Source organism: Solanum tuberosum, unplaced genomic scaffold (genome assembly GCF_000226075.1).
Source record: "Solanum tuberosum cultivar DM 1-3 516 R44 unplaced genomic scaffold, SolTub_3.0 scf00202, whole genome shotgun sequence".
NCBI lineage: Eukaryota > Viridiplantae > Streptophyta > Magnoliopsida > Solanales > Solanaceae > Solanum > Solanum tuberosum.
The window spans coordinates 308,430-321,059 of record NW_006239128.1 but is presented as its reverse complement, the minus strand read 5'-3'; the positions used below and the strand labels follow the sequence as shown (position 1 = coordinate 321,059).

Below are 12,630 nucleotides of genomic sequence, written 5' to 3'. Positions count from 1 at the left end.
TTTTTGTTGTCTCAATTTATGTGACACAAATGAAATTTGGAGAGTCATCCAAATTTTCATATTTTTTTTAAATGTTTGAAGTTATTAATTATTCTGATTTATAATATTTTTGTGTAACTTTGAAATAATGTACATTACTGGTCACTTTGTCCTAATTTATGTGATATGGATAAAATTACAAAATTAACCCTTTTAAAATGTCTTTCAGATATTTTAAGTTGTTAATTATTATTATTTATAATACTTTTTTGGTAATATTAAAATGATATGTGTTATTTTTTCTGTCCCAATATATGTGAGCCTGATAAAATTCTGAGAGTCAACCTATTTTATTATATATCTTTTAAATATTTGAAGTCATTTGTAAATGATTTATCTTTTTAAGTCATTTCTAAATAGATCAGTCAATTTATATTCAAGATTGGGAAAAGTCCCAATCTTGAATATTATATATTATATACTTGGGTATAAAGTAGAATTTTAAAAGTCCCACAAGTATAATATATAATATTCAAGATTGGGAAAAGTCCCAATCTTAATATTATATATTATACTTGGCCCTAAACTCTCTTTTATAATATAGTAGAAATAGAAATAGAAATATAAAGACAGCATAAATAAACTGGAACTATAGGTCAAATAATTAAATAATACATAGTGGTACGTATAATATTACTAGTAGATACTATTTCTACCTGTATACTGTATTTAGTTTATATCTAATTGTTCATAATTGGATTAAATTAATGCGCCGACCAATCAGAAATGATGGTTTTGAGGATCATTTAAAACACAAGATAAGTTCAATTATTAAAAATATTTTTAAATTATTAGTGGAATTAATTAAGTACTAATTAATTAGTTTAAGGAGAATGACAGATCACATATTACAACGGTAAAAAATAGCGCTCGTTAATATTTCCTCCATTTTAATTTTTTTGTCCTATTTTTGATTTGGCAACGCAGTTTAGAGCATTCTTACTAATGTATCAATTTTCAATAGGGGACGTATTAGTGAAAATACGATTACTAAGCGTTATTTTCTTGGTTCACTTTTACTTGTTCATTATAATAAAAATAGATTTTTAGTTTTATAGTTTACCTTAGAAAATCACGAGATAATTTATTATTTAGTTTCTAATTTACCCTTATTATTAACTATAGTCATTTTTCAAATTTATTATAGGTTTAAAAAGTGCTATAGTAAAATTGTTGTTCTATTATATTTAGCGACAATAATAAATATGGATATTTATGATCAATACTCTATATAAATGTCGTTAAAAGCTTTAAAGACTCTGGATATAATAATATTAACTCAACTGCCACTAAATATGTTATCACTTGGCGTGTGGAAATTCTTTGTCAACTGATAAAAGGAGTATGCATCTAAATCATGACAAATAGAGTGATTAAAGTCTGACCATATTAATTAATTAATATTCATGTTAATGACTAAGCTTACAATAATACATAACAATATTAGTATTGTTTAAAATATTTGCTGTTTTAAGACGTAAGTATAGAATGACAGCCCCAAAACAGATTCTGGGATCAGGGATTTGTCCCCCTAAATATATATATTATATCATTTATACACTAATTTTATGTTAGTTATTTTGGGCAAAATAGATTGGGATTCCCCTGAATTTGAAAACATATCTAAACTTTACACTAGTCATTTTTTGAACATGACAATTTGATACTATTGACCTTTTTAGTTATTGAGAAATATCGAGAACAATTCTGATCTTGGCGTAAATTATTAGTTTGATTTTTGAATTATTGATAACCACAAACTCTTATACTTGACTAACTAAATTTAGATATATCCCCGATCTGCTATACAACATAGCAAGTGGTCTCAAACTCTTGTAAGAACATGTGACTTTTAATAAAAAGCCGAGAGAAGTATTGAAAACACATCTAAACTTGGCGAGAATTTAAGAGTGCATTTCACTCATATTACAAAATTAGGGGTGTATTAAAATTTAATTAGTCAAATAAATAAGTATTTTTAAAGCTGTCAATAAACCCTACAAAGATGAAATAATGCACACACTTCAGCTGATACAGCGTACATTAATTAAAGATTAATATATTAAGCATTTTTCATCGTACTATTAGTAGTATTATATTGTTCAAGTAATTGAATAGTCCTAACAAAATAAAAACTAGTATAATTATTATCTTTAAATATCCTTCACAAATATCGTTAACTGTCATTCACATGGAAGCTGAAAAAAACATTAATTAAGGTTACTTTGACACCTTAATTTGTCACTATTAATTAATATGAAGACATCATATAGGTGGATGTAGAATAGTATCATCAAAGATTAAATCTAGTATTTCCGACACTGAACATAAATTCACATATTTAAACTTCAATAAAAAGTAATCATATAATGAATTCAATGCCGATAGACGACAAGATCAAATTTTAAACTCATAAAACTTTGAATCATGAATACGCCTCTGTCAGATAGAATTATATATGGAGTCAAACCATTAAAAATAATACATTGCAGTATGTATAATATTATTAGTAGATTATATTGTATACTGTATTTTGTTAATTTACATCCAATTTGTTCATTTATTGATTGGATTAGAGTTATAGAACACACCGACCAATCAAAAAAGACGGTTTAGAGGATCTTATAATACAAGCTAAGTTCAATTATTAAAAGTATTTTTTATTAGTTAATTAGCAGAAGAATCTGATTAATGGTGAGGAGATTCCAAACTATGTTTGTAATTATAAGGAGAATATAATGGTTACATTATACAGAACGATAAAAGACAGCACTCCTGTATTTTATTTCCTTCGTCTCATTTTAATCGTCATTTAGCCTAAAAATATTATGCAGTAACTGATTCAAGACGACCTCAAGGACTTTTCGCAATATCTTAACCACTAAACTAAATATTTAATTTGTGTTTAGAGATGTCAATACTTAATATATATAACACCAAAATTTAACCTCTATATATGGTGTATTAATTTTCCGACAAAGAGGTGTTGCTTGACACCCCTTCGATATGGGTGGGTCCACTCCTCCCCTCAAGTCTATATTAAGTGAGTTACCGAGACTTTTTTCATATTAAAAAAAAATCATTTAAAAAAAAATCAAGAGATTTTTTGAGATTTTGTTTTCTTCATGTTTATCATGTTTTTTAAATGAGGGTTCTTTAACTACTTCACATTTTGGAGGAGAAAAGAGAGAAGCAAGGCGATTTCCTTTACTTTATTATTAAACTTAAACAAAGAATCATTTGATTTTTAATGTCGAAACCTTGAAAATTAATAGTTTGAGAATAATCAAAGGATAATAGTGAAAAGTAACACTTAGCTTTTGTTTTTAATTTTTTTTCTTATGAAATGTTTTGACAATTCACATAATATGGACCAGAGGAAAAATTTCTTAAATATCATGAAATGAATTAAAATGTGTTTGAAAAATAATTTTAATATCTCAAAAAAAGTATCAAATGCATGAATCAAAACAAATAAGAAAAGACAGCAACAACCACCTCCACAAATGCATGAATCAAATTTCATAAATTTACTAAATACATGAGTGTTTTAGTTTGTTTAATTATAATATATGATAAAAGTCTTTTAATTATAGTATTTCCATTAAAAGTTAAAATTAATTAATTAAAACGTGGTAGACGATAGTTTATATATTTAATTTGACTACAAGTTTTCTTTTTTTGAAAATTAAAAATTGGCTATTTGTAAGTAAGAGAGTGAGAGATTCCCACCCATTTTTTGTAGAAAGGACGGCCACCGTACAAATCATTGATTTGTCTTATTTGTCTAAGAAATACTCCCTTCGTTTCATGACAATTTTTGAATTTCGATCGAGATTCAAATAAGTCTATTTTTTATCGTAAATTTTTCATAGATCTTTTAAACATTTTAATTACCAATTATTGTGACTTATAATATTTTTTATGTAGTTTACAAATATATATATTTCATTTCAAAAAATTAAAGATTCCATGCGCAAATTCACGATCAAACTTAAACTGTTTGACTTTCGAAAAACAAATGGCACATAAATTGAAATAAAGAGAGAATTTTTTTTACAATAATTATTTTGAGATCCAAATTACTTATCTTCATACGCGAATTATTGAATAAATAATTTTTCTATCAAGGTTAAGAAATTAACTAAGCATTTCAACAACAAAATTGAATACATAGAATGAATCAAATTCATGTTGCTTGCCTTGAACAAATAGGAGGCGAGAGTCACAGGTCGCAAAGAAGAATACCAAACATGCAGATGCATATTTTTTTCAAAGTGTTGAATACAAGTTTGATCGAATTCATTAAAAAAATTTCAAATTTTGAATTTATAGTAAAAAAATTATTGAAGATATAAAAATTATTAATTTAAATTCTATAACTTTAAAAAAAAATTAAAATTTCAAATTTTGACTCCAATTCTACCTAAATGATTAAAGAAAATTCCCAAAGATGGCATGCACATAGTTGTAGTACTCCCTATTAATTACGTAATTAATGAAAAGACAGCATATATCAAGTGGAACTACAGATCAGTAAAAACAATTAATTAAATAATGTACTTTGTTTATATCCTAATTGGATTAAATTAATTGAATACACCGACCAATAAAAAAAGACGGTTTAGAGGATCATTGTGGACATTAACAAACTGAACTCTTAAGTTGGATTATTTACAAAACAAGCTAAGTTTATTATTAAAACTATATTAAATTATTAGTGGAATTAATTAATTAAATAATTAATTAGCAGAAATATTTTAATTAAATGGTGAGTAGATTCCAAATTGAGTTTTGTAATCATAAAGAGAATGCCAGATCACATACAGAACGTTAAAAGACGGCGCTCATACATTAATATATTTTTTTAAAACAAAAATATTTTAATAATTAATTATTTCTTATATTTATTATTTTCTTGATGATAATTAAAATGAGACAGAGTATTTTATGGGGACAAGTAAATTGAAGGAGGGACTAGTAGTTCAATATAGTTTGACTTTGAGGTTCAAGTTGCCAAATTTTGAATTATAATAATTTTGAAAGAGGATATTTTATCTTTAAAGTCTGATTTTATAGTATGAATTTCAAATCGCACATTACAAATCTATTCGAGAATAACACTTTTTTCTCCATATTTAAAACTCAAATCTAAAATCTCTCATTAAGAATGAAACAGTTTTACTTGTGATTATATTTGTTTATAGATATATGGGGCCGGTTGGGCATGTCCGACCAGTCAAATCTATGAGTAGCACTTGCCAAAGCGGAAATGAAAACAAAAAGAAAAGACAACAACAGCCACCTCTCACAAATGCATGAATCAAATTTCATGAATTTACTAAAAAATTATAAATATATGAAGACGAAAAAAAAAGATATTATATAGGGTGTGAAGAGGAAAAAAAGGGTCCAATCTACTAAACTTTTGTTTTTTTTGTTTTTAAGAAAAGAACTGAATCATAAATATCTATTATATGCAACATTATTCTGTATTTCTAGAAGAAGTTATTTTCACAACCCGAACTCGTAATCTCCTGACATCATAATACTCCACCTATCTAATACATGTTCACGATTGACTTTACACATTTCTTAAAAAACTATAAATAGAAGAGTAATTTTACTATATTACTCTTTGTATATAATAAATATAATATCTTAAAAAATATAATAAAGGAATGACTATAATTAATGATAAAGATAAAACTAGAAATTAAATGCAAAATCATCCATTGATTTTATAAAAGTGAACAAATATTATTGGACCACTAATATTAGACGGGGGAGAGTAATTTACTAGTTATAACTAGTGAAGATAACTTTAAGATATTATATAAATATTAAATTTTGAATCCATTTTCACGTTGGACATGCGCCAGCTAGTCATTTTTTAAGTGCAGTCCCCCAAAATTTTAAAAAAATAAAAATGAGGTCAAATTCTCCCCATGTTTCAAACTTAGCAACAAAGAGAAAAAGACAAATGAGCACTACCACAAATGCATGAATCAAATCTCCTATATAAACCCTTTCTTATTAGTACTCTCACTTCATCCTCAGCCTGACAAGTACAATACCTAATTAACTAACAATGCCTTCTGCTGCTGCAGCTCATGTTACTTTACTCTCCAAATGCACCATTTTCCCGTCGGAAAAATCGTCACTTCCTCATCTGAAACTCTCCGTTTCCGATCTTCCTATGCTCTCTGTTCACTACATTCAAAAAGGTTGTTTATTTACTCGTCCACCTTTTCCTATACCTCAACTCATTTCCCTTCTCAAGCTCAGTCTTTCTCAGACTCTCACTCGCTTTCCTCCGCTCGCCGGGCGATTTGTGACGGATCTAAATGACTATGTCTACATTACCTGCAACGATGATGGAGTTGATTTTGTACATGCTACAGCTACTCACATTTTCATTCGTGATATCATAGGCTCTATTGATGTTCCTGATCATGTTAAGGAGTTTTTCCCTTTGGACCGAACGGTTAGCTATCGAGGGCATTTTATCCCTCTTCTAGCTGTTCAAGTGACGGAATTAGCTGACGGCGTATTTATTGGATGCGCCGTCAATCATTCCGTCACTGACGGGACTTCGTTTTGGAATTTCTTCAATACATTTGCTGAGGTGAGTAGAGGTGTGAAAAGGATTGTAAGGCAGCCTGATTTTACACGTAATTCTGTTTTAATTTCAAATTCTGTACTGAAACTCCCGGCTGATGGACCGAAAGTTACTTTCGCCGGCGATGCTCCATTAAGGGAGAGGATTTTTAGTTTTAGCAGGGAATCAATTCAAAGACTGAAAGCGAAGACGAACAATCAGAAATTGAAATTCGACGGAGAAATCAACATTGTTAAATTGATGGAAAAACAGAACAACGATCACCTGAAAATCAAAACAGAATCGGCTGAGATTTCATCATTTCAATCGCTTTGCGCATTGCTGTGGCGTGCAGTAACACGTGCAAGGAAATTCCCAGCTTCAAAAATGACGACATTCAGAATGGCGGTAAATTGCCGTCACCGTCTTCAGCCGAAGCTAAATCCGTTATACTTCGGCAACGCAATTCAGAGCATTCCTACTTACGTATCAGCAGGAGACGTATTATCTCACGATCTACACTGGTGCGCGGAGCAATTGAACAAAAACGTGAAGGCACACGATGATGTTATGGTGAGGAAGTTCGTAGAGGATTGGGAAAAGGATCCACGATGTTTTCCGTTGGGAAATTTCGACGGAGCTATGTTAACAATGGGGAGTTCGCCGAGATTTCCAATGTACGAGAATGATTTCGGGTGGGGAAGGCCGATTGCTGTTCGGAGTGGACGGGCGAATAAATTTGACGGGAAGATATCGGCGTTTCCGGGGAGAAAAGGAGGAGGAAGTGTGGATTTGGAGGTGATTTTGTCGCCGGAAACAATGGAAGGCCTTGAGTCGGACACAGAATTCATGGAGTATGTTACTGGATTTTAAGAAGTGTAAACACAATTCTATCAGCAATATATGAAAAAGAAAAGTGTTTTTTATATGATTGAAAAAATCAATTAAAATGTCATTTTCTGTATGTAATACATCTCTCTTAACATATTTCACTCAGAAAATAAATTCATTTTTCAGTTGATAAATCTAAATTCAAAGTAATAACTTCCTCACCATAACATCATCGTGCACCTTCACGTTTTTGTTCAATTATCTTGAGTCTAATCCTTAAAATTCTGAGCAACTTGATAACCCTTAAAATTCTGAGCGACTTGGACGGCTACATGTAAATGTACTCATTTTTAACACCTTTAATTTTTCCAATGGGTATTCCGTGCTTTAATCATACCACTAGCAAACACATAACCAATTATAAATAACAAAGGGTAAACCGTCTTTCTACCTCAATGCAAAATAGGAATAAAATGTATATTTTATTTTCTCCAAAACTTATTTATGAGATCATAGTATATATGTTATTAGCCGGAGCACATGTGGTTATTAGTTATTACGATAACTTCATTATATCAATGATTACTGAATTATTTAAAATAGGTGAATGAACAAAGTGTTTTTTTCCTTCGTTTAGAGAAGTCATTAGTTTTAATTATTTCATCAAAAAGTCACTCAAATCGAAAAGTATGTCGCAATTTATGTGACACTTTTCGTTTTTTGAGAGTCAAACAATTTAAATTTGACTGGAAATTTACGCATGGAATCTTCAAAATTTTTGAAATTAAATTTATATATTTATAAACTACATAAAAAATACAACAAGACACAATAATTGACAATTCAAAATATTTAAAACATATATGAAAAATTTACAGTAAAAAATAGACTTATTTAAAGCTTAAAATCCAAAAAATACTACACAAACTGAGACGGAAAGAGTACTTATACTCTATTAAACTATTTTTTTCTATAAATGGAAGGGACAATGAGGCATGTCCTTGATCCCAGGAGTGGTGGAATTCTAATTCTAGTAATAATAATCAATGAGTGCCTACTTTTAATATTCTTTATGTTGGCTGACATTTTCTTTTAAGGCCTAGAAATTCTATCTACTATTTGACCCTTTTATGTTATGTATAAGTGATATTTTCTTGTTTCATTTTAATTGTCATTTTTATTTAAAAGAATTATTTTATTATCACTTTAAAAATTCAGGATAAATAGTTGACAATTATATTTAACTATACCCGTAATAATAATTGCTATGTTTATAATCCAACGCCTTTTATCATTTAATTAATTTCTGAATCCATTGTATATAGTATAGATACAGATAGTAGATATTAAAAGCACAAAATACATCTTAAACCTGTGTTGTCATCATCAAGACATAGTTGATACTGATACTAGTTATTTTTTTAATTTTAAAATAGAATATTTATCTTGGCTACATATGGCTTCACGTGCTTCCCTTGTCTCTTTATTTATCCAAAAGAATAAAAAGAAAATTATAAAAAAAAGTTTTACTCATTATTTTTATGAAAACTTATATATGTAAAAACTATACATTTTATACATATTTATAAATTAATTAGCCAAAGTATTACTTATTAGCAGGGGCGGACCCACGTGTTGTTCAGGGGTTCACCCGAACCCCCTCGATAAAAAATTACACTGTATATATAACGATAAAAAATTATACTGTATATATAAGGTGAATTTTCTGGATTTATGTGGATATATATATTTTGAACCCCCTCAATGACAAGGTGAAGGAGATAGCCCAGCGGCAGCTCCCTTCAATATTAAGCCTGACGTCCATGGATCGAATCCCTGGGTTACGTTTTTTTTTTTAGTTTTTTTACTTTCAGTTTTTTTTTTTTTTTTTTGTTCCAGTTCTGATTTTCATGTTTTTTTTAGTTTTTTTTTTATAATAAAAAGTGCTAAAATGTGGTGTTAAACCCAAAAAATTCAAGGGTCCATACTCCCATTCCTAAAAGCTAATAATTTTTTCACTTTCCAAATCCCTAAATCACTTTTCTTGTTCTTCCCCAACACTCAAAACTCAAATATTAAAATCATCTCCCATAATATTCTATTGTTGATTTGACATATTTTAAAGGGCTAACTTTTTGTTTCACTGTAATCACTTATGTTAGTTTCAGATTTCTTGTAACGAAACTAACTTTTTGTATCTATAAACTATATACTACTACTTCCTTGAAAAAAAAAAATTAGTTGGCTTATTTACACGTTTATACTTTTATTTTTTGAACCCCTGAACGAAAATCCTGAGTCCGCCACTGCTTATTAGGATCGTTATTATCTTATTATTGCCTTTGATACACATTAATACATTATCTAGCCTTTAAAGTTCTATACATCATCTTTTAAGAATGATATTCAATAAGCTTGGTTTTAATGATAAATTAAGAAGGAGAAGAAGCATAATGAGATTTTTAAAATTTTGTTTATTGGTCGAATCCATGTTTACATGACATATAAAATAATTTATATTGTCATGTTAATTTTTTTTAAAGATAAATATAGTTGATTGATTTTTGAAGATAAATTTTTTTAAGTTAAGTCATTTTATTGATACATAACAAAATTTAATGACTTTGCTAGATAAATTCTCATAGTGCTCGTCTCAAATTTTGTGTTATTTTTTTTTAATTAAACAACTTAGATGATTGTATTTACTAAGATTAAAGGAATGCTTGAACTTTGAAGTACAAGTTATATGTTATGTTTTGTATTAAGGCTTTATATTAGAAGAAAATTGAAAAAGTTGGAAAAAAAAAACTAGGGTTGAAATAATCCAATTTTGATTGGTTTGATTTGGATTACAGATTTAAAAATTTAAATACAATTAATTTGATTTGATATTTGAAAAACACGAATCAACCCGACAACGTATACCCCAAGTTGAGCACATGTTACACCTCTAAAAGTGCATGAATCTAAGTAACATGAATCACTTGCTCATCTCCTATATATAGCCCTACTCTTTCTTACTTTCACTTCATCCTCAGCTTTCACTCCTTATTTCAAGTAATAATAAAAACACTACAGCTGAGTTACTTTTGGTCTCCCACATTTTTTGATGGTGAAATATTCTTAACGATAGTGTTATAAACACGTTTAAACTATGAAAATTTCTGTGATTTCTCAATATTTTCGAACAAATGCATGAACCTGAGTTCATTCATGAATCTCCTATATAAAGCCTTCCTCTTCCTTACTTTTACTTCATCCTCAGCTTTCACTCCTTATTTCAAATAATAATAACACTACAGCTCTTGGTCTCCAAATGCAACATTTTTTCGATCTGAAAAATCATCTCTTACTGATCTAAAACTCTCTGTTTCCGATCTTCTTGTGCTCTCTGTTCGCTAAATTCAGAAAGGTTATGTCCAATTCCTTTGGCAACGCAATTCAGAGAATTCTAATTTATGCATTTGCAGGGGACGTTTTGTCTCGCGATTTGCACTGGTGCGCGGAGCAATTGAACAAAAACGTGAAGGTTGCAGGATGATGTTGTTGTGAGAAAGTTCGTAGAGGATTGGGAGAAGGATCCACGGTGTTTTCTGTAGGGAAATTTCGTAGCGGGAAACACCGTGGATCCTTTTCCCAATCCTCTACGAACTTCCTCACCATGTACATCATCGTGCTCCTTCACCTTTTTGTTCAATTGCTCCGCGCACCAGTAAGAGATGACTTTTCAGATCGAAAAATGTTGCATTTGGATACCAAAGTTACAGCTTCAGCAGAAGACATTGTTAATTAGTACTAATAGCTTCTTTAAAACTTTAATTTGCTAAGTTCTAATTATGTAAGTTTTGGTACTGCATTATTGTTCTGAGATTATGGTTCATGCATTTAATGAGATGGAGATTATTGATTTTACTTTTTGGTTGTTTTCTCTTAGCTTCTTTCCATAAGATGCTCTTTGTCTTTCCAAATTTAGTACTCTACTTTGGGATGTTGACCCAAGTTTCCATTTTCTTGGTTATTATCATGGATGGAGTTAGTAGTCCGCATTTGAGTTCGGTCAAATCCACTTGTATATTTGTGTTAATAAATTTATTAAATATACCTACTTGCTTATCGACAATTAAGAGTCTAATGATACTCAACGTTATATTAAAAGGACCAAAATAGACCTACTTCGTCAATTTTAGCTAAAATCAATCATCACTGTTTAATTAGAACAGTAGCTCGAATCACAGCCAAATTTACTACACAAAAGATACAGGATAGGGATATGGAACATGCCCTTACAAGGTCTTGGAAGTGTCATTAGCATATATCTATCTAAGGAATTTCTCGGTTCGGAGCAAAAAAGTAGTGTCACTCTATCATTATCAAACTGACTGTAATTTTTTTGTCGATACTAAGAAAAGGTCCTCTCAATGTTCTAAACGATAAAATCAATATGAATATTATAAAAACAATTTCAAAAATATTGCATATGTACAAACTAGCAGAAGTATAGAAAAACTCTCATAAAACAAACTATGCTTTAAGAATGATATCCAATAATTTCTGGTTTGAAGTTATCAATCAATTGCTAGCACTTGTTATTACCAGTGGGAGGTAACATATATCCCGTGAAATTATTGCGCTCAAGCTGACCTGAACACCTGAGTTATTAGTTTTTTATTTAAAAAAACTTAGAGATCATTACTTTCATCCTGCACCAGCTGACTACTATAAGCTCTAAACCTACGAGAATCGTCTATAAAATAAATATGATTGGGCTTGATTCGTGGAAATTGAGATGCCTGCACAGAAATAGAAGCATTATGATCCAGCAAAAAAACTCTTGTCCCTTAACTCCTTGGTTTTGTGTTACTATTACTTTGGCATCAGACGTTAAATCGACTTGAGAAACTCGAAAATCTCTTTTCCCATAGCTTATCTCATCCCCATCCTCAAGCTCCATATTGTCTTCACATAGGACGTAGGCCAATGGAATACTCATCTTATCACAATCATGGTATATATGCTACAGGTCCGTTTGACCAGTTTATGAGCTTAGCTAAACACCCTCGGATAATTTGGTTTTATATGAAAATAATACGGCAAATTCGAAAAGACGGCTGAGTAATAACTATTTATTTTTATGATCACATAAATATTTATGACTCGAA

The 12,630-nt window shown here is 29.7% G+C and overlaps 1 protein-coding gene across 1 annotated transcript; it reads left to right on the top strand.

Moving 5' to 3' along the window:
* The first annotated feature begins 6,041 nt into the window (after nt 1-6,041).
* Nucleotides 6,042-7,641, top strand: LOC102585742 (uncharacterized acetyltransferase At3g50280-like). The gene has a single exon (XM_006355599.2). It carries the CDS (start codon nt 6,131-6,133, stop codon nt 7,511-7,513), a length of 1,383 nt encoding a protein of 460 aa, XP_006355661.1. The 5' UTR covers nt 6,042-6,130; the 3' UTR covers nt 7,514-7,641.
* The last annotated feature ends 4,989 nt before the right edge of the window (nt 7,642-12,630 follow it).